Source organism: Sebastes fasciatus, chromosome 17 (genome assembly GCF_043250625.1).
Source record: "Sebastes fasciatus isolate fSebFas1 chromosome 17, fSebFas1.pri, whole genome shotgun sequence".
Classification (NCBI taxonomy): Eukaryota; Metazoa; Chordata; class Actinopteri; order Perciformes; family Sebastidae; genus Sebastes; species Sebastes fasciatus.
This window is the reverse complement of record NC_133811.1, coordinates 14774263-14796850: the sequence shown is the minus strand read 5'-3', so window position 1 is coordinate 14796850 and position 22588 is coordinate 14774263. Positions and strand designations below refer to the sequence as shown.

At 39.6% G+C, this 22588-nt stretch overlaps 1 protein-coding gene across 6 annotated transcripts in view; it reads left to right on the top strand.

Moving 5' to 3' along the window:
* The window catches only part of ppp1r9a (protein phosphatase 1, regulatory subunit 9A), a 66601-nt gene that overhangs the window by 38911 nt on the left and 5102 nt on the right, over nt 1-22588 (top strand). For all 6 annotated transcript variants that reach the window (XM_074614003.1, XM_074614001.1, XM_074613999.1 and 3 more), the window contains exons 6-14: nt 4269-4404; nt 10854-11006; nt 14368-14421; nt 15276-15505; nt 17968-18064; nt 18900-19035; nt 21292-21380; nt 22077-22200; nt 22333-22402. In XM_074614003.1, coding sequence (XP_074470104.1) covers nt 4269-4404; nt 10854-11006; nt 14368-14421; nt 15276-15505; nt 17968-18064; nt 18900-19035; nt 21292-21380; nt 22077-22200; nt 22333-22402 — 1089 coding nt within the window. The remainder of the gene's footprint in view (nt 1-4268; nt 4405-10853; nt 11007-14367; nt 14422-15275; nt 15506-17967; nt 18065-18899; nt 19036-21291; nt 21381-22076; nt 22201-22332; nt 22403-22588) is intronic.

Sequence of the window (22588 nt, the reverse complement as noted above, 5' to 3'; positions counted from 1 at the left end):
CCCACTTCTAAATAATAAGGTTTGCAATATTCTATAATTATTTTATTGTCAAAAAATCCCATGAAAAAGAAAAAAACAACAATTAATTGATCATTCTAAAAAACCTGCCACCACCCATCCCATGTAGTTACATGAATCTGTGTAGTAGTACTATGGGCGGTGCCTTGGTATGTTTTCAAATTGAATGGCACTATTACCTATCTGCATGTTTACTATTCTTACAACCTGTGTGCCCTTTTGTCTCCAATTTAAATATCTGGCGGTGCCTCCAGTGAACTCTAACCTTTTACCTTTGAACTGTAAACTTATCTTTTTATACATTTTAATCATACATATGCATTTTTTAACCATATTTATACATTTTAACTGTCTTTTAAACTATTTAAACATATTTATACATCTTTAACTTTGAGAAAACTGTTTATATCCTAGTGTCTGAATGAATTTTAGCCAGGGCTACACTGATATAGCTTCTTTGTTTGTGCCATAAAGCTCCATTGTTGTACAAAAACTATAAATCAACCACACCGTTGCACTGGGTGACATGTTTCCTTTATTGTGATGGTGATGTAGTCATCCAAATGCAGCATCCTACTCCTGTATTATTAGTCCCCAGCAAATGCACTACTTACTCTTCTTTGTTTTAGGAAACTGCTTAGTCTTTTTAAAAAATGAAACTATATATTTGTGGTCTGTTTTTCAGTGCATCAAATGAGGCTGAATGCCAACAGACAGGGAAGTCAGAAAATATTTACAGAATATAGAATAACACCATCTTCATCCTTTAATTAAGTCTCTCACGATGCACCCATTGTTCAAAACCGTCAGAAACAAAGTTTAACAAAAAGAGGAAATGTCTACATGTCCCCACTGTAGTGGAACAGTCATATCTGTTATGTGTGAGCCTGCGCTGACATCCCTAAATGCCCGTCAACCGTGTGCTTCCTAATGGTGAAGACGCGTGTCCTGTTGCTCATCTCCCAGCATCACTTTTTTCATCTTTCCTCTCTGCATTTGAGCTAAGTTCCTGTATGTTTAACAAGAGCCATGTCTGTATTAATTGGAGTAAATGAGATCAGTAGTGAAGGCGCTGTGTGTGGCAGCCCCAGAACAGTGGGAGGCCAGGAGGAACCAAGACAGACTCCCCATGCGTGAGGAGAAAAGGCTGTTTCCAGGTCATCTGCTGCTCAGACCTCCCTGCTGTCCAAAGGCTTGTTCCAGTACAGTACATAGCTTAGCCATGGCCCTCTCTCTTTTCCTTTTCCTTTTTTTTCTATTTTCTATCTCTGTCCTGCCCTTCAGTTGTTCCTTCACATGTAGATCAAATACGTCTCTCTGCTGGAGCGTAAGGCCTTTTTCTCCATCGCCTTTAGAAATATATGAAAGAGCTCTCAGGAGCTGAATTCACTTGATTAGGCCCTATCTCGAATCCACCCTCTCTCTCTGTCCTTCTGGCTGTCTCCCTCTCTCCCTCTAAACACACTTACTTGTTCACGTACAGTAGGTAGGAACATGCCTTTCACACACAAACACACACAGTTAAAGGGACCCTTTTTTACACTAGTTTTTTTTAAATCAAAAAACAATAGTACAGAACAGCAATATCATTGCCAGGCATTATGACGTTCACAATATCCAGATAAGAGACATCCTATATTATGGATCATGGGCAGGGGGCAGTCAGCAACCTCCGGGTCTGAGAAGTAAAACCAATGCGGAAGTGCCTTAAACTTGCATTCTTTCTAACAGCCAGCAGAGGGCGACTCCTCTGGTTGCAAAAAGAAGTCTGATTATATAAAAGTCTATGAGAAAACTTGATTTATTACCTCAGTAAACATTGTAAACATGATTTTATGGTCTCAATCGCTAGTTTCAAGTCTTCTTCAATACAGCATGATGTTCATTTAGTAAATAATGGTTCCATTTAGATTAAAATAGGCCATAAAGCAGGGTATGCTTAGAGCGTGGCTACCTTGTGAGTGACTACGTCCACTCTTTATATACAGTACAGTCTCTGGCAGGCGGTCTTTATACAGCACTTAAAAATTTGCATATGGTTTTCAATGATTGTCAAAGCAGACAGTAAAAGAAATGGATAATGACATTTTAAGCAGAGAGGATGAGCGGGGAAAAACCACCAAGTATGTTCCTTATTTCAACAAATATATTTTACATTTTGTCAATCTTGCATTGTATGAATCGTTTCTCAATCTTAGTATGGAAGTCAGTCTTTCCATCTCATGATGATGATTTCAAGCCAGTTATCTATCTACTGTAGGTGGATTGGCCTGTAACCATTTATGAGTCATTCATTTCCTGTCATTCCTTCTGGCAGCTCACCCATATAAAGCAACACGAACGTCAATGGGATCTGCAGCCCAAGAATCCGCAGCATAATTTACAAATATGCCGAAAACAGTTGTATCTTTGTGCAGATCCCAAAAATGTGGTGCAGTATGTCTATTTGCAGTGGCATTATAGTGGAAGGAGGGGGAAATCATTCTGCTTCTTCCTTTTTTTTTGGATTTATGATCATGTAAACTTTGTGCTCCTGAATCTGAAATGACTGAATCCTTCTTTGTCCCCGTCATACCATAAACACACACACAATTTGCAGGAAGGCGGATTATATTTGGGACAAACTTATTTCAAACATCTTTGTGCTCTTTCTGTTTTTCTTTCTCTCTTTGTCTACATGTTAATGTGATGTGTATCGTTGGTAGGTCCCATGTGTAACTGCAGTAGTTAGTAGTCAGTAGCTCGGAGGCAGAGCCTGTGGCTTTCTCCATTTAGTTCCTTGCCAGGCTAATAACAGGCTGCCTGGCTGAGCTGACTGTCTTCTCATATTATTATGTGTGTGCCGTCTCCCGGCCCTGCCCTGATACGTCAGCAGATATCGCCGTCATCGTGGCTATGTGGCTGCTCTCCACTGCTGTGGTCATTTCACTGTACAAATACACACCACCACGAGAAAAAGACTCAAGACATTGAAGCATAGTAAATATATGTGTGATTATATACTGTATACCTTAAAAAAGACATAACTATCAGGTATGATGTGCAATGTACAGTATCTGTATGTCTCAATTAATAATCTAAATAATAAACATGTTTAGTATTTTTGTAAAGATGGTTTATGTCATATTTTTAAACTTCTGTGACATCGTAAACTGAATTTTTAATATGTCTGTCAAAGTTAATGCGATAATAACGCGTTAACGCAAATTTGTTTTAACGCCACTAAGTTCTTTGACGCATTAACGCAACTTGCGATTTTCAGGTTGTAGCGGGCTCAGTGTTAAAGCTAGAGGGAAGGTACTGGCATCATATGAAACTAGAAAACCTAAGGAATCAATTGGCACCAACCATGTCATACTACTTGTTGGAAAGGAGGCTAAATAGCGCTCCAAACTTACACTAAATTTTGCCGAGGAAAAACTGGCATGGCGATTTTCAAAGGGGTCCTTTGACCTCTGACCTCAAGATATGTGAATGAAAATGGGTCCTATGTGTACCCACAAGTCTCCCCTTTACAGACATGCCCACTTTATGATAATCATATGCAGTTTGGGGCAAGTCATAGTCAAGTCAGCTCACTGACACACTGACAGCTGTTGTTTCCTGTTGGGCTGCAGTTTGCCATGTTATGATTTGAGTATATTTTTTAATGCTAAATGCAGTACCTGTGAGGGTTTCTGGACAATATTTGTCATTGTTTTGTGTTGTTAATTGATTCCCAATAATAAATATATACATACATTTGCATAAAGCAGCATATTTGCCCACTCCCATGCTGATAAGAGTATTAAATACTTGACAAATCTCCCTTTAAGGTAGCGTACATTTTGAACAGATAAAAAATGTGTGATTAATTTGCCATTAATCACAATTAACTATGGACAATCATGCAATTAATCGCGATTAAATATTTTAATCGATTGACAGCCCTAATTTTTACCATAAACAAATGAGGCTTAGACAAATGGGAGACACTTTAGAATTTGATATTTTTTATTCTACTGTTTATCAGAGAATACATTTCCCATAAGCCCTTTGACTTCCTATTTTTATGTGAAAGCCAAACTGATGACACACAGTATAAATGATGATTTAATGATGATTTTCAAAACTTTACTTACAACATAAAGTAATTGTCATAATTGACAGTTTTTCGAAAATGTACAGTAACTGTTATATAATCACAGGCTGGTTGACTCTGCGTGTACGTGTGTTATCAGGATTGTCCATAACAGTGCGTGTCGTTGCAGGTTTGTGATTGGCCGAGAGCGTCCGGGCCAGCAGAGCGAAGTGGCCACGCTCATCCAGCAGACCCTGGAGCAAGAGAGGAGACAGAGAGAGCTGCTGGAGCAGCAGTACGCCCAGTACGATGCTGATGATGACGAGGTAATGACCACACACAACCCCGGCCACTGTACTGGGTGTCCTGAAGGTGCAATAAAGGATTGTGCATACATACATATGACATCATAGTGTGGATCTTAAATTATTTCCAATGTGCAAACAGGGTGAGATGCCCCCCTTAACAAAAGTAAGATTATCTTATATTAATGAAGCTCATTATATCTACATTTACATGAAGTTCATCCGCTGTCAGTACACAAACTTCTTATACATGACACTACAGTGGAAAATTGAGGCTTCTAGTTGTCACTTAATGTAAATCAGCTCCCTTCTCATGACAGTTGACTGGAAGTTTTAGCTCATTAAGTCCATAAAACTGACTGACAGTGGGCTTTGATGCTGGCACACTAAAAACACACTCTCACAAACACACACACTTAGCATGTGAGCTTCAGTCCTAGAAAGCATCACTCAGCGTTTCCCCCCTCTGCTGCTACTCGCAGCACATTTAATCCTCCAGACACTGAGCTCATGGCCCTGCAACTCATGCTATCTGCATGTGTGTGTGCCCTGGAGACACACTCACACTGTATATACACGTATAATCACACACTGAAGTAACATAAATCAATGCATAGTGCATCCTCACTAACACACACAGGAACGTCTGCACTCATGCGTAGATTTACATGCAGACACACACACTCACTCTTTCCTCGGTCATCATCGGTGATGTTTGAGGTCTTTCATTTCCTGGTGGATTGAGAGCCTTCATGCATAAGAAACTCCTCGCCAGGCCCCGGAAGCTGATCCCAGCGCTCCCATAATCACAGCCCCATACACATGTGACACTGTCAGCCCCTATTAAAGCTCCTATAGAGAGTTGAGAATTCTGCCATTAGCGACGACTTCACTGCTTTGCAGAGTCTGATTTAAACTAGGGCTGCCAATTGATTCAAATATTTAATCATGATTAATCGCATCATTTTTCATGATTAACCGCGATGAATTGCAATTTAGCTGCTCAAAATGTATCTTAAAGGGAGATTTGTCAAGTATTTAATACTCTTATCAACATGGGAGTGGGCAAATATGCTTGCTTTATGCAAATGTATGTATATATTTATTATTGGGAATCAATTAACAACACAAAACAATGCCAAATATTGTCCAGAAACCCTCACAGGTACTGCATTTAGCATAAAAATATGCTTAAATCATAACATGGCAAACTCAACCCCAACAGGCAACAACAGCTGTCAGTGTGTCAGTGTGCTGACTTGACAATGATTTGCCCCAAACTGCATGTGATTATCATAAAGTGGGCATGTCTATAAAGGAGAGACTTGTGGCTAACCATAGAACCCATTTTCATTCACATATCTTGAGGTCAGAGGTCAAGAGACCCCTTTGAAAATGGCCACGCCAGTTTTTCCTCGCCAAAATTTAGCTTAACTTTGTAGCGTTATTTAGCCTCCTTCACGACAAGATAGTATGACATGGTTGGTACCAATGGATTCCTTAGGTTTCTAGTTTTCTATGATGCCAGTATCCTCTCTAGCATTAAAACTGAGCCCGCTACAACCTCTGAAAGATCGATTGCGTTAATGCGTGAAAGAAATTAGTGGCGTTACAGCCTTAATTTAAACATGCAAGAAACCTCCCGCCTTCCGCTTTCCTTCGGTTGTCTGTCATCATTTCAGATCTATAATGAAAATCAAAATAAACTTAGGAGAGTTTTTTTATTTGACCGAACACCCTGTGCTACAGATGCCCTGAAGGGCACATAAACATGAGAATGGTGATTGTATTAAAATTGTTAATCCATACATAGATTATTAACCGCTGTAAAAACACACTTGAAATCTGCCACCGTTGGGCACCGGGCCTTCCATAACTCCCTACGTAACTGCCGATAGGGTAAACAGTTACAAAACCATTACAAAGATCTATTGGGCAATAAAAAGGAACTCATCAATATTAATATCTCTATAAATATTAGAACGAGTTCTCACCGAGGGAGGTGGGGAGAGAGGTTATTTCTCACTGTGATTGCCGCTTGGGTTGATCTGACAGACAGCTCTTTATTGGTGCTGGGGCTCCCATCCCAAGAGGAAGAGATGCTCCTTCAGTTAGCAATAGACATCCCACACACACACACACATGACAGTCCATTAGTGGGTTTGATTATATGTAATCTAACACACATGCATGCCCATCTGTCAGCAGTTAAATGCCACATGGGAAAAGCATGGAGACACACACACACACTACTAAATATGTAAGTCTAACAATTCCCATATTCACTTTCATTGCTACTTTTCTTGATATGATTGGAAATTAAATTAATTAGGGGTTTGATCCTTTGGCTCTGGGAAATTGTGGCCGTCATTTTTATGATATTTTATAAACAGTAAATTAAAGAAAAATAGTCTACACAACAATCATTCATGAAAATACACATTAGTTGCACTCCATGATGGAGGTACTTGCTGGGTTTTTATACAAATGATGTAGAAACAAATGTGAAGAGGCACATTGTTCCACTGAAGTCAACAAAAAGTAACACATCAATCAAGAATGAATAAAAACCAGCTGATTTGCGCCACCATGCTGACAGATCTATTCATGCCAGCACCAACATGGAGATACATGAACACACGTCTACACACACACCACGTTTACATCATATGTGGATGGACGTTTGCAGAATTGGTGATTTAGCACTACATACATAAATTTGGGGTTTCATTATCTTGAGCAATGGATTTTGGCTGATGAAAGGCATTCATTTTATTTGCTTATTCAGGCTCTTCTGTATTATTTAGCTATATCAAGTCAGTTATATCAGAGCTTTCAGAGAAAATTGAGTTCCCCAATCGTAATGACGACTTGGATGTTGACATGGATGGTATAATCTTTATTTAACTAGGAGGTCACATTGAGATTAAAACCTCTTTTACAAGTGAGACCTAGACAAGACAGGTCAAATAGCAGCATCCACAAGACAACAACATTGAATCACAGCAGCAACAATAGGTACGACAAAATACATTACATCATACAGTGCATTAACAAGGCAACATGTTGGTCATGTGTTTGTTATTTAATTGAAGCTACTGCAGCTAGCAGTGAATGGTAATTAGTGACATGGTATTTATGGTTGCTCCCATATGACATGAAATGTCAAATAGTTTTTTTAGTTTATTGACTTAAATTTTAAAATAAAAAAATATTAAATACAACTGTAAGTAATCAAATCAAAACATTTGCTCCAATAAAACTGGAGCTGCAACAATTAATTGATTAGTTGTCTTAATCGACAATTATTTTGATAATCAATTAATCTAATTAATAGAAAAGAAAGTCAAAATTCTCTGATTTCAGCTTCTTAAATGTGAATATTTTCTGTTTTCTTTACTCCTCTATGACGGTAAACTGAATATCTTTGAGTTGTGGACAAAGCAAGACATTTGAGGACGTCATCTTGGGCTTTGGGAAACACTGATGGACATTTTTCACCATTTTCTGACATTTTATAGACCAAACAACTAATTGATATTAATCGATAAAATAATAATGAGAGAATGATAATGAAAATAATCATTAGCTGCAGCCCTATCGTACATATACACTATACAGTATACTGTATATACTAAATCAAAGCTGTGCACAGTGGATCACGTGCACTCTCCCTCCAGTCAAAGGAGCAGTCACAGCCCTTTCCTCCAGTGAGTGACAGTCATTATGCCAACTTCCTCCTCATATTTACATTCAATGAGCAGATCATCACACACTCTGAACTACAGCAAGATTTCTCCTTAAATCGTCCCCTTCCTCTCCTGATTCTCTATGCATGTGGGAGGAGGTGATGCATTTATCATATGCAAATTGGTGTTTGACTTTCCTGCCATGTGTTCAGTGGTTAACTCCACCTTCAGTGAATGGGACCTTGATGCAGGATGCTGGTACCATGGCAACAAGCATGCCTATTATGGAAATGGGACTCTATATTGGTCATGCATGCAAACAAATCAGGCCTGAGCTCTGTTATCTGGGTGGGAGATAGATGGAGGCAACTGCAGGGGACGAGATGAGGAGAAGATAAAGGCCGAGATGATGAGACAGGAGATGAGACTATGTGTGTGTGCATGTGTGCTACATGCGTGTGAAAGATCAAGACAGAAGATAAGTAACGAGGGAAAGATAGATTTTAGATGGACTAGACCAGATGGAGACACAGACAGAGTGGTGACATGAATATTTACATGTAGATGATAAGATATATGCATCAACTTGGTCTGATTGATAGGAAGAGAGATAGGATATGATGTTAAAAGGGAGGCCGGAGCCGTTTTCACATAAGAGCTCCTCTGGAAATATCAGGCTCTGTTGATGATCAGCCAAAGTGTGAATCAACCGATCCATTTAGATCCAATGCCTAATGGCCGGCGCCAACATTCATCATAGGTTATTTTGAGAGCTGGAGAAAAGAAAAACTGCCTAGAATACATTCAGCATAATGGCCTGCATTAATGTCAATCCAAAATATGTTGACAAATGGTGACTTTTATTAGTCAGAAATTGTCTTTATTAATCCTAGAGATTGCTAACATCTAGAACTGGCTCTATTAGAGCCACTATTACAGGCTCAAACCTCAGTAGTTTACTCTCCTTACACATGAGGCGAGATGGTGACTAATGTTTAAGATGAGATAATAAAAAGTGACATTGACATTTGGCCAGCAGCCTACAACTTATCTCTATAGAAATGGCCGACCGGGCTGTCAAACCAATTTAAGTTTTATTACCTCATTCTTATGTAACTGGTAGCATTAAAATAGCATTAGTACTTATGCAAAAATAGAAAGTGAAAAAAAGGGTGGCATGAGGAAAATGGGTAGGAGTTTCTGGAAGTGCTTGACACGCAATGGGATGCACTGTGACTGGTGTAGCTCTGAGGAGAGATTGGAGATAGATGAAAGAAGACTGACAGGTGACAAATGGATGCTGCTGCTGCAGTTGGACAGCTGGTTATCTGACTGGGTGGTTTCTCTGTGCAGGCTGTTTTGCAGCCTGTTGACTCCATATTGAAGGTTGAGCACTTATACAGTAGTTCGTTCTGCTGGTCGGTCGACAAAAGCGGGCTTTTCATTTCTTGTCGGTGACAAGAAAATGACAACTGTCGCTTACAGATTTTATCAACTGTAACTGGCTAGCAGTTAATTAAATAATCATACTCCATGGGTAGGTTAACTTTAACTTTCAGCTGATTCATTTTAAAACAATAATCTTGTAAAAGAGGTCATGTTAGACGTATGCATGCGCGACTTCAAGAGCCACAGTCCTAGACGTACGCACGCGCCAGTTTAAACGACAACAGATGAAAATGGCGATTCAGCAAACGGTACTGTGTGTCAGATACTGTGTTGACCGTTCTGTAGATTGAGTGTATGTGTGTGTTTGTGTGTATCTATCTGTCTGTGTGTGTAACACAGACAGTACAGTCTATGGTGTGTAGGCATACAGCTGTTATAGATTGTTTATATTGATAAAAACCCTTCATTTAATACAATATACACAACTTTTATTTAATAAAAGGATAGAAACGTGGACTATTGTTTTAATAATTCTGGCAGCCTTGATAAGAGTTGCAAATATACATTAGTTTTGGATGTATCTTTGGAACTCCTTCCATACGTCTGTGGTTCTGTTACTGGTACATGCGTACGTCTAAATCTGGGGGTCTGCGGGGCTCTCCGGCTCTGCAGGGCGATAATATTGGAAATGTCTCTCGTTGCCAAGTCGTAGCTACGGTTCGTCCTATTTACTGGAGCAGTGAACAACGTTTCCATTGCATTAGAATCTAATGCGATGGTAATGATTGTTCCAGGTATTAGCAATCCCTCAGGCGTTACCAGGGAAACCGAGTTATGGCTTGTGAAAAACTTTTGGTCTTGGTTGCAAAACGCCTGAAAATATAAATAAAAGGTCTTATTTATTTTTTTATTTTGGCAAGTGACCATGGTATAAGCAGGATAATGCCCTTTAAGGTGTCATAATCAGGAATTAATGGACGATTATTAAATTTTATCCAGAATCCTCAAAGACTCTTATAACCATCTGGTCTGCTGCACCATAAAAGAAGCTTTTCCTAATCCAAACAAAGATGGTAGCCAGAAATTAGGCCTACTTTCTCCTTACTGAATTTGTACAATGTGAGCCAAAACAAAACATTTTATCATCAGTGGTATTGGAAGGCTATATATTGATGCTTCTTTCCAATATTTTATATTTTCATACAAAACTACGCACTAATATTTTGTACGGATTTTACAAAAAGAGCAAAGACAAATCATCATTTCCAGCTACCTGGATTAGGAAATACAAGAGAAAGGAGATGTCACTCACATCTATTCAATGTGTTGTTTGTATGAAGTGTATCTACAGAAAAGTGGACTACATGACTGACTTTGCGTTTCCTCTTGCAGCAGACAGGGGAGTACGCCACAGACGACGAGGAGGGGGGGACAACGGTGGCAGGCGAGGACAAGAGCATCGAGGTGTTTGACTTGCCAGAGTCAGAGGACATCTTGTCTCCCTCGGAGTTAGACGCCAATAAACTCTACCAGAAGTTCAGAGAGGTGAACTCAGATACTTTCTATAGTTCAGTCCCCACTCTTTGAATGTGAAGATTACACAACTGATCGGAGCCCACCACATTTTTCTCTGTCAGTTCTTTGAAGAATGCATTTAAAATAATAGATATACCCACAAACCCACTAGAATAACTTAGCCACAGAAAAAAAAGGTAATTCAATGAAACAACAAAAGATAGCAACACAATGGAGTCTAGCGCCGCTGCTTTACTTGGCAGAGTTTTGTCAAGATCTAAGATCCGCTTATCCTCCCTAATTCCTAATCTGGATGATTAGAAGTGAGAAGACAATAGCGATGTAAAACCTATGCCCATTATATCTCTAATTACCCATTTTGGATTAAAACCCACAGATGAGGGGAAAGAGCTAACACTTTAAACCTGTTCTTAAATCAATTTGTATTATGATCTTGGCAACTCTTCACACGACCGGCCTCTGAGAATAGAAACCCATTTTCTTGAACTTTTGCTTCCATCGAATGAACTCGCCTTAAAAACTACAGCTATAAAATGGAAACATGAATTCACTGGTCGTTAACTCATTTCTTCTTCTTCTTTCTCTGATATTGATTGAACACTCCAGCGCTGCTTTTGGCACCATAACACTTGAGCCTTTCTGTAGACTGCCACAATAGCTGTATGACACATTTAACAAATGGCTTCAGCTGCACTGCACACACCGCAGGGGATATCGAGTGAAACTATAATGCAATCCCTGGTCACAGGGAATGTATACATTTGTCCCAGTTTCCCATTTTCTCTGTATCCTGACCCCTGTCTCCCACAGGGCAACTTTTACCTTTTCCGTTTAAAGGGCTCTCCCATTTCCCACTTCTTCCTTTTCTTTCTTTGCTGCCTTTTTACGCACGTAAAGAAAAAAAGAAGCCAGGCAGACTGGGAAATAAGTCCTTTTAAAAAAATATTACAAAGAAGATGTGATGTGAAAATGTTTGTAGTTGTTGCAACAAAGTTCAATGGAGAAAGTTTTATTCACATCTTCTTCTTAATGTCCTTTTTAAAAAATATCATTCCCTACCAGGCTGCGGTTCAAGTCCATTTACTTACTGATGATGTTTTGAACTATGTTTTGGAGCCAGGAGTAATTGTTAATGCCTCAGTCAACACAGACGCTGCATTGACTGATTTACTCACCGTCTTCTAGGCGCACACACCACTAAATGTTCTTTTTAAACTCCAGTCTTAGTTAGCTCACCTCAGGTAGACACCGCATTTCACATTAGAAACTGTTAATTAATGCTCAACAAAACTTGGTGTAATCATCAGTGGATGTAAAATAAAACTAAGATGGTATTAACATAATCAGCATTGTGACATGCCCTGAATTTAGTATAGTATTTATGTTGTGCATCGATTTTTCCACATTTCAAATTCACATTTTGAAGCAATTTCATAAATCATTGCTTAATCTCTGTAGCAGGTTGCGTGGTCAAACATTGTTCAAACTCACAGATCCTATACAAATATGCCCTGCTGAGCTGTGAGGAATTGTGTTATAATATAATATTGCCAATGCATCTAGAATATTTTTATTAGCTATAACAGTTTAACCATAAGAAACATGGCACTCAGTTTTAAGGATCATAAAGCGTCAATTAGTGTTGGAACAAGCAGATACAGACTTTAATTAAAATGCGTCTCGTATCCAGATTGTATCTGGATATGATTTAACCTGATTACATATACTGGTATTAATATGTGTCTCCAGAAGGGCTGGGCGATATGGAGAAAGTCAAATATCACAATATTTTTGACCAAATACCACGTAACGATATTGCGACGGTATTGTAGGGTCGACTACTGGTTTTACACAATATTTGTACAATGAGATTTTTTATAAATAATCATCAGTAAAGTGGATATAATGACTAAGTAGGTAAAGGCAAGCTAGAACAGTATGTAACTTTAAAACCAGGAAAAGACAACACTTATGCCATATTACGATATTATGATATCTTAAATCTAAGACGATATCAAGTCTCATATCACAACATCAGTGTTATATCGAAATATTGCCCAGCGCTAGTCTCCAGTGTCCACATTGAGATCTGTTTGAGATCCCATCTCTCTGTCTGTACTTTCATTCGATCAAGCACTATTTGACTGCAATCGATCACCCAAAACACATTTTAATGTCCGGTGTAAAGAAGGTCTTCGTTATGTTGTGAGTAAATTGATGTTCTAACTGTACATTTACTTAAGTGATATTTTAAAGGATAGGTTCACATTTTTTCAAGTCTGTCTCAACAAAACTCACATGTCCATACATACGTACAGTGATAGCTATAATCATTCCTCCTGTTCATACTGGACATTAAAAGATGCCCTCCTAACATGCTTCCAATAGAAGTGATGGCATCTGTCAAAGTTACAGTCTTTCGAGGACAGATTCCCTCTTTTTGTTTCCCCGCTGCTGCTCAGATTGCTGAGCTGCAGTGAAGGGATAGAAACACAAAGCAGGAGTTTGGTACTAAAAAGAAAATTTAGAAGATACCAATTTGATTTGTTTAACTCAGACTTTTGAAGCCTCACAAGGTCTGTGGATTTTGTCCCCCAACTCTTACATTGGAGGTGAATTAGGAGGCGAACTCCTTACAGCTGGTAAAGAACAAAAAGCTGGAACGGTTGTACATAATGCACATTAGGACAGACTCTGTGTGAACCTATCCTTTAATGTAAAAGAAAAATCAGGCTTCAAAGTTGTAAAAGAAAGGACCTTCGTTAGTATTGTTACACTTTCCCATAGCTCCCCATGTCCCTCCTTCTCCTTTTTTCTATTTCTGCCTCATTTACTACTGTAGCTCTCATTCGCTCCCATTTCCACATACCTTGTTCCATATCCAGTTCTTTCTCTCCATCTCCTCTTCTCTCTTATTTCTGCTCTATCATTATCCCTCTCTGAGTCTGCCTGTAAATGACTGCTCATCTCAACTCCCATGCATAACTCCTTTGTCGCTCTCTCTCCATTTCCAACTCCATCCATCTAAACGTGTTAGACTTCAGAACATAACAAGCCTTTTTGTCTCAAAATCTCATCCGTTTTTTAACAGTTTTAGACATTACATTGAGGAAAAAAATTTAATTTTCTTATAAACGCTTTTTTTTTCTTTTGTAAAAATGTGTGAATTTTTTAGATGTAATGCTTCTCTGTCTATCTCCCTCTCGCCTCTCCTCTGAGTGTGTGTCAGCGCTGGAGCCGGGATGCTGTCAGGGGAGGACAGGGACGGCTGCCTCCGTCCGTCATACTGTATCGACAGCAGAGAGAGGCTGCGCAGCCATGCATTTGATCATCTGACCGCCCTCTCTTTTTTCTCCTCTGCCTCCAACAGCTCCAGATCAAACACACAGTGACCGAGGCCGAGATCCAGAAGCTTAAAAACAAGGTAAGAGATTAAAACTGTCAGAGCGCGGGCCGGTTTGTGGGTGAAAAAGTTTGTCTTAGAGTTCAAGCAATTTGTGAATGGATGTGGAACTAATGTCAGCACAACAGGGGGGTGAGGGTGAGGGTTTGGTGGGAAAGCTTTAAGAATCGATTTTGTTTAGAAATAGGAAGCAGATTATTTTATTAAAACAGTGGCTATTAAGGAATCTGGTCAAGCTTCTTGTAAGAGGCTGCAATATTTGCCTTTACAAATTTTAAGTAAGAAAATGAGAGCACCTTGTAGAGCTTCTGTTTATTTCTAAAAGCTCTGTGCATTTGCATATGGGTGTATGTTTACCTATAAACACATCTGAAGTGTATAATTGATATGCTCCGTCAAATGTTAATAGCCTAATTTGATTCATTCCTAAATGAATGTGTTGAGATGATATGATTAAACTCATCAGATAAGTGGTGCCTAAAAAGCTTTTTTTTTAGCAGTAAGAGTAGATCCACTTTTACAGAGAAATAAATTAATGCGATTTGTGCTCTGAATACAGACTTTGCTCTAAAAAAGGCTCAGCTTTGACTAGCTTTGTGTGATGTCATTCCCAGTTCTGAAAATCTGGGTCTGTTTTTGGTCTCATTGCATGTTTTCATGTAGTTACAGACAGTAAAAATAAAACTACTAATGCTTTGGTTTGAGGGACAAACTGTAATAGATGGTAAAATATGAAAGCTTTTAATTCCCAAACACAGTATCCTTTTTGAAAATAAAAAAACACTGCTTAGGTTTCCTTGCTCAGTATTAGTAAAATGTACTCTCCTATTAACAGTTGCCATGTTGTGTCTAAAGTTTTTTTTGTCCCATTCCAGTTGGCGTCTGTGGAGAGGGAGAAGCAGCGCTGGGAGAAGGAGAAGAGCCAGCTGAAGGCAAGCATCGAGGAGAACAAGGAGAGGATGTTGAAGCTGGAGAGCTACTGGATCGAAGCGCAGACCCTCTGCCACACGGTCAATGAGCACCTGAAGGAAGCCCAGGCCCAGTACCAAACTCTGGAGAAGAAGTACAACAAGGCCAAGAAACTCATCAAAGACTTCCAGCAGAAGTAAGTGAACCTGGGTTAAACTGGAGGGAGGGATATATTCTGAATATGGAAGATTGTTGCAAGGCTTTTCAAACTTTTTTTTCTGTCAAGAAATCCCAGTTAGATGAGGAGTTTTACCACAATTTGACCTCAGTTAAGCTGCATTTCTGTTGTTGGTTCAGTTTGAAAATATATGATTATCTACAGTACTACGGGAACAACGGAGGTGGGATTAGAAGAACCCAAAGCTACTATAACTAATCCAGCGTTCTCTTATTGAGGTAACTTGAAATGTATTTACTCGTTTTGTTGGGAGAGGACCACAGAAAGTCCCCAGACCTTACTTTAAACACCACTGGCTTAAACAATGCCAACAGAAGTGATTAAAGACAGTGTAAACCTAGAATTATTTGGTAAAATGCATTAGGATTTACTACCAGTCATTTGAAAAACTATATAAAGCCACGTTGGGAAGAATCAAACACTTCAAATCCTACACACAGTGCCTTTAAGTTGGTGAAAATGTATTAATGCCAGACTCTACAGGCAAAAACATTGTTTTTTCATGCATTGATCAATTTTTAGATTTTAGGCTGTTTTGCTCTCTTCTTTCAGAATAGTATTTAGGTGTTTATTTTACTGTGTGTTTTCATTCCTGTCTATTTTCTGAAGGTTTTTACAGAGGGGTTTGTTCATTAATCATTCATAGCCTGATTTATAGGACATTTTATTCCTAAAAACATGGCAAAATTATTTTTTTTCTGGCTGTTGACAGCATTTTCTGAGTTGTGTTGTGATACAAAGAGATATCTAAAATCCTGTGACTCTAAGATAAGATAAGATAAGATATACTTTATTGTCCCAAGGGGAAATTTAGCTCGAGCAATAGTGCTGCACACAGCTTAAAACAATACATATCCAACAAGACATTATAGTACTACACCAAGACACAGTAGAAAAACATGTTAAATATTGCACATTCCCTGAGAAAACTATATATAAATAATAAATAAATATATATCAAATAATGTGTCAACAAAATTAAATAAAAAATTTGAAACTAGCTTTATCCAATGTTCAGATTTCAGTTGGGAATGTATGCATATTAGCACATATTTGATAAAAGAATGCATTTTCATGCAGACTTGCAGAATCATTTGCATGTTTAAACATAACATTTCAGAAAAACTTGTAATACAAAAAATGTCTTAATGTAAGTCATCAACTGAGGAAGTTTCATTGTGATATCTATTAGAAGAAAATTACATAATTCAAAACAAAATGTTAAATGAGGAAAAAATAATAATATTAATAAATAAATAACATCAAATAAAAATAATCAAATTATGACCATTAAAGATAATAAATAAGAAACTGGGATGGACATTTTTCACTATTTTCTGACATTTTATAGACCAAACGATTCATGGATTAATCTAGAAAATAATCAGCAGGTTAATCGATAATGAAGATAATCGTTAGTTGCAGCCCTAATCTAGAGCCAGTGTTGGGTTTGTCCGTTCTGGGCTACTGTAGAAACATAGCGGACTCCGTGAAGAGGACCCGCTCCCTATGTAGATATGAAGGGCTCATTCTAAGCTAACGAAAACACAACGATTCAGGTGATTATACACTAATGAAAACATAGTTATGAATACTATATTCCATTTCTGCTAATAGCTCCTCCTAAATCCTACGAGCTTAACCTTTAACAGCCTGAAATGAAACATTTCTATTATAACTGCTTCACTTGAACCATTTCTTAAACGAGGGAGTTGAATCAATCCTGTCATTAAACGTACGTTTTAATAAATCATTTTAAATTGCTTCCTTCATTATTCCTTTTTACAGCTTCTCTTGCTTCGATGAACAGAAACGAGATCATCTACTGTGTTTCCATCTGTGATGCAGAGCGCTTCTTTTTATAGCCAGAGTCTTATCCCATTTCAACAGTAAGAGCCAAGTCTCCATTCCCATTCAGCGCAAGCTCTCCTGCTTTTTCAGTGCGTTGATCTCTTTGGTCAGTCCCATCACAACCTCTCCTGCTCAGCTCCAGTCTGACTGCCTCTAATTGGCTCTGGCCCTGCAGGCCAACTGGAAGCTAACTGATGAAACAATCTCTCCATGCTGATCTGTGGCGGAGGACGGAGCTGCAAAAGGAGAGACGGGGAGCTCACAGACCAAGGGCAAAGCAGGCATGAGGAAATGGATGAATTTAGTGTTCTTAGGGATGGAAACGTATGTGTGTTTTTTGTAGTTGTAGATAATGTGTTGTGTGTGTGTGTTCACTGTGAGCAGCAGCATCAGAGCAAAGTCACACTGACATCCTAAAACAGCCTCGGCTCCCTTATCGCCACAGCTGAGCGAGAGGCAGGCGCTTTCACACATGGTGCACACAGACACACATAAATGTATCTTGTTTTCCCGTGTTAGCACACACCTACTCACCACATTACGATCTGCCCTCCCTCTCATCTCTCCAGAGAGGTGGAGTTTATCCAGAAGGAGGATGCGGAGAGGAGGCGGCTGGAGGATGCTGAGAAAGCTCACCTGGCTGAGATCCAGGGACTGCAAGTCAGGGTAAACCAGATATTTTTTTTAAGTTGACTCCGTCTTTCTCTCACCTCCATCTGTCCATGTATGCCTCTCTGTGTTTTAGTTGTTCTGTGTCTGCACAATTCTGCATATTTGCCTCCAAACGACACAGAAATCCCTGAAGTGAAAATGAACACTGCGGTTCTTGTCTGTGCTTAATTATCAAGATTGTTGGGTTTTGGCAGTAAAACATGGTCAGGAACATTCATTTACGCACAAAAAGAACAGAAACAGCACTCCATCACTACTGCTTTCGCCCTACAATGCAGTACATCTGTGCCACTTGTGCCACATAAACAGATTTTCTCCTCCTTGGACAGTGACCTCGGATGGACTCAGTGTCCAGGGGCCTGTGTTTTGGTTCTATTGTCAAACTCTGTATTGATTTTCCGCTTTCCTAGTCATAAAACATGACAGTTGTGTTGTTTTCTGCTCAAGTCTCAGGCCATGCCCCTCAGTTGAATGGGCAGTCAACCCGACTGTCCCCTGCAATTATTCTGCACAGTGAGCACTCATTCTCCCACTGCACTGCATTGTAAAGAGTGAATGGTGAAGTGTGGCACAAGAAAGTGGTGGAAAAACAGTATAATCTGGAATTTAAGCCGACAGCGAGACAGGAGGGCCACGCTTTAACTGACTTCCCTTGTGCTTTTCATGCGCACCATGCCAACACCTGTAAGACGTTTTTCAAATGGAATCAAAAGATGAGTTATGTGCTCCTCATCATGTAGGCCGTTTATTTTCAGTGCTTTAAAGCAGCTGTTTTGACAGTTAAATGCCTGCCTCTGATTAACATTGATCGGTTCCTCTCCCTCTACAGATTGCAACATTAGAGTCGGAGCTAATGCAGCTGATGAAGCAGAACGGCATCCAGGTCAACAACAACAACAGCAACAGTGCGGAGAGGCTCGGCGCTCAGCAGCTCAGCCCTAAAAGAGCTGCAGCGCAAGCCAGAGGTGTGTTTGTGAGGGGACTGGTCTCTGCCAGGATCATTATTATGATATTGATTTAAAGGAGTAGTTTTATACGTTGGGAAACATTCACTTTCACGCTGAGAGTTAGGTGAGCAGATCGATGCCACTCTCTTGTCTGTCATAAAACAAATGAAACATGTTAGTTATTGAGCTGTGGAGCTGCAAATCAACAGCTAAGCTAACAGTCCTCTGGCTCTAGTTTCATATTGAATGGACAAATCTGTTGTGTGACCGATGACGCGGTCACGTTGGAAAGAACGATAGCCAACGTGAAACATAAAGTAGTAAGATGGACTCAGAAGTGGACGACCAATTTGTTGATTTGTGGCAACAACACAAGTGTTTATTTAACACTGTCTTCATGACTTCATCCATCTTTTTTTATTTGAGAATTTGCAGTACAGAGTAGTGCAAAAATTAACACTAAAGTCACGTTTGATCGCAAGAGATTTTGTGAGATTTCCGTTTTTTTTAGTCGGGACTCTTGTTGTTTATGAATGAATCAGTTGGTGTGTGGTGTGCTGTTTTGGCCAAATCATTGCTCTTCACACACTATAGGAACAAAACTGTTAAATTTAACATAACATGTCGTTATGTGTGGGGTCTCTCACATTTTCAACATCTGTTAAAGCTGAAGTAGGCGAGATTGGAGCAAATATGATTAAAAAATATATTTTTATAAAACGGTCGCTATATCCTGACAGTAGTTCATGAAACAGGTAACCTGAAAAAAATCATGTGCCTCTGTGTCCTTTGGTGTCTGTAAGATTTCACAGACGGGAGGAAAACAAGCAGTAAGAGCGGATCTGAGGTCTGCTGTCCATGAGAGCCGGCTGCCAATCACTCACGAACTCCGACCAAACGGTCAGACTAGGCAGCGCTGATCAAATATGAATCAATATTATGTTTCGTTAATGACTATTTCTCGCCTCAAATGTTTTCAGAATCATCTTGTAGTGCACGGTTTAGCTGTAAACTGAGAAAGTTTGTGACGCCGCCGCTATTGTGAAATCTGGTGAAGGAATGCCAAGATTTTTTAAAGCCTGAAAACAGAGCCATGAGGAGGTGCAGAAGTCTAGTTTTCTCTCTGAACACTTGAATTACAATATGCTGAAAGGTTATTATGAAATATTTGCCCAATGATGCCAAAAATATACTGCCTACTGCCACTTTTCACTGGGCCAGCCTTAAGCGATTACATGAACATCTGCGTCTTCTCATTTTAGTCTGATATATGGTCTTAAATACACTTTCAAAGTTTCCCTACTGCATTTCTTGTTTAAATAATGTTTCAACTACGTAAGTACCTTGATATTTCTTTTTTTGTGTCCGTAAGATGACCCATGATGCAACTCAACAACGTTGCTTTTACCTTTTTTTAGCCCCCTGCAGTTTATTGACTCCTCTTGTCCTGTGTAGGACATTGGAAAGCTTGGACTCTCTTGTGGCTAAGACACAACACACAACACACACACACACACACACACACTGGATTTCTTCCCCACACATCCTCCTCTCCTCCGCTGCCTTAGCCTCCACACACACACTTTCCCCTCTGACTCTAGTTTACTTTGGACCTCCGCAAACAAAAACAAACTCGTAATCCCTTCTAAGCACATCTGTCTGGTTGTGTTCTCCTCGTCTTTTTAAGCTCCGCTGGCTTTATTTCAGCGGCTGCATCTGTCAGGACGGAGTGTACACAGATAAGTGCCATATATGATACAGTACAGTGCAGCCGGGATAACAGAGCGACTGGATCTGCGCTGATCCGAGTGACGCAGCACGTTATGTAATATTAAAAAGGAGGGATTGAGGGAGACGGCTGGAACAGGAGAAAGAGAGAGAGAGCCTGTGGAAGGAGATGACAGAATCTGCCGAAATGATCATTTTAAATTGAAATGATTTCAGTTTTTCCTCTGACAGCGTCTCCCTGTGCACTCAGGGAGCGAGCAGAAAAAATTATAATTGCCTGCATAATTAATGGTGCTACTTTTGGGGCTAGATTTGGTATTTTAACTGCGCTGATGTTTTATTAATAGACTTATTTAATGGGGATGTCAGTGCTGGGGCCAGGCCAAACTAAGTGCCTCTTAATAAGACAGAAACAACAGAAAACATGCACATAATTGATGGACAAATTCTTTGGGTGAATGAATGAATTATACATTATAGTTCTTTTTTACGTTGTCAAACTAAACCACATTTGTTTTTATTGTCTCTTTTCTTTTATGTGACTAGACCTGAGGGAGGGCTCTCCCCATTCACCCAGTAAAAAGAAGAGCTACCGAGGAGTCGCCCGAGACAGCATCAGCTCCACAGAGGGAGAGGTTTGTATTAAAACACACTCACCTGCACTTTGTTCTTTTTTTTTGTGACCAACAGATTTCTTACTTAACAACATCTGCTGAAATATCAAACAGATGTGTGTTTTAATCACATTATTCTTACATTTAATATGTCTTTAATTTCACCATAGGGTGTTTAATCAGTACTACGTGTTTCTCTGCGGCACTAATTGAGTCTGCGACGCTGTCACAACTTATTGTCTCTCCCCGTGTGATAATAACAGCCACAGTCCTTTTCTGGATGAAAGGCTCTCGTCTGGCTAATGCTGTCACTTAACTCAGCTAGAGTCAGGAATAAATTCAGATTGGAAGAACAACTTGGAGAGAGCTGCATCAGAATTGGCAGGAGCGCAGAAACCAGGCAGTGTGTGAGGCTTCCAGGGGGAAATGAGGGCGAGGAATTAGAAAATGGTGAAAGTATGTCAAGTGACTTCTTTCCGATTAGTCTGCAGCGTTGGCTGTTCAGTCCACTTTTGCTTTGATTGCACTTTATTCTTCCCTTTTTTTCTGTGACCACTTCAGAGCCTTTGCCTTCCTCTCGTTCAAATTTTCATTACATTTTCTTCATTTCCTCATCTTCTGACCTCATCTCTACCCCCTCTCATACCCTTCCTCACATTTACCCCTCCCTTCTCCTCCATTTGCTTCATCTGACTTTCTCTTTTTTTCCGTCTTCAGGAGGGGCACGGCAGTCCAGCCCACAGTCGATCTGGTTCAGTTCGTAGTGCGGCCTCTTGTGATGGAGGAGCTGCCATCCTCAGGGCCACTGGCAGCGCAGAAAGCTCCCCCAGAAGAGGTGCAGGTCAGTATTCCCGCACCTTCACTACAGTACATCCCGTAATGAAGGATCTGATGGTCACCAGTACATCTGTAACTATATCTACTCGTCACTGGACGTAGGAGTAATCTCAGTGTGGGGCGTTTGTGATCACAGGTTCTCAGTCTCCTGCGATGTCGAGCCCCTCTCACTGTGTGGAGGAACACAGACAAGCTTCTCATCCTGGGTAAGATGACAAATAGTTGCTATGTATTTTTTTTTCTTGTACACATACCAACTAATACAATGGTTCTCAAACTTTTTTCAAAAATGTACCCCTTGACCAGCACAAAGAAGACAGTTTACGCCATTTAACGATTGCACTGAAAATAGGAATATGGAATAAAAAATGTTGTTTATCGAACTTCCATTT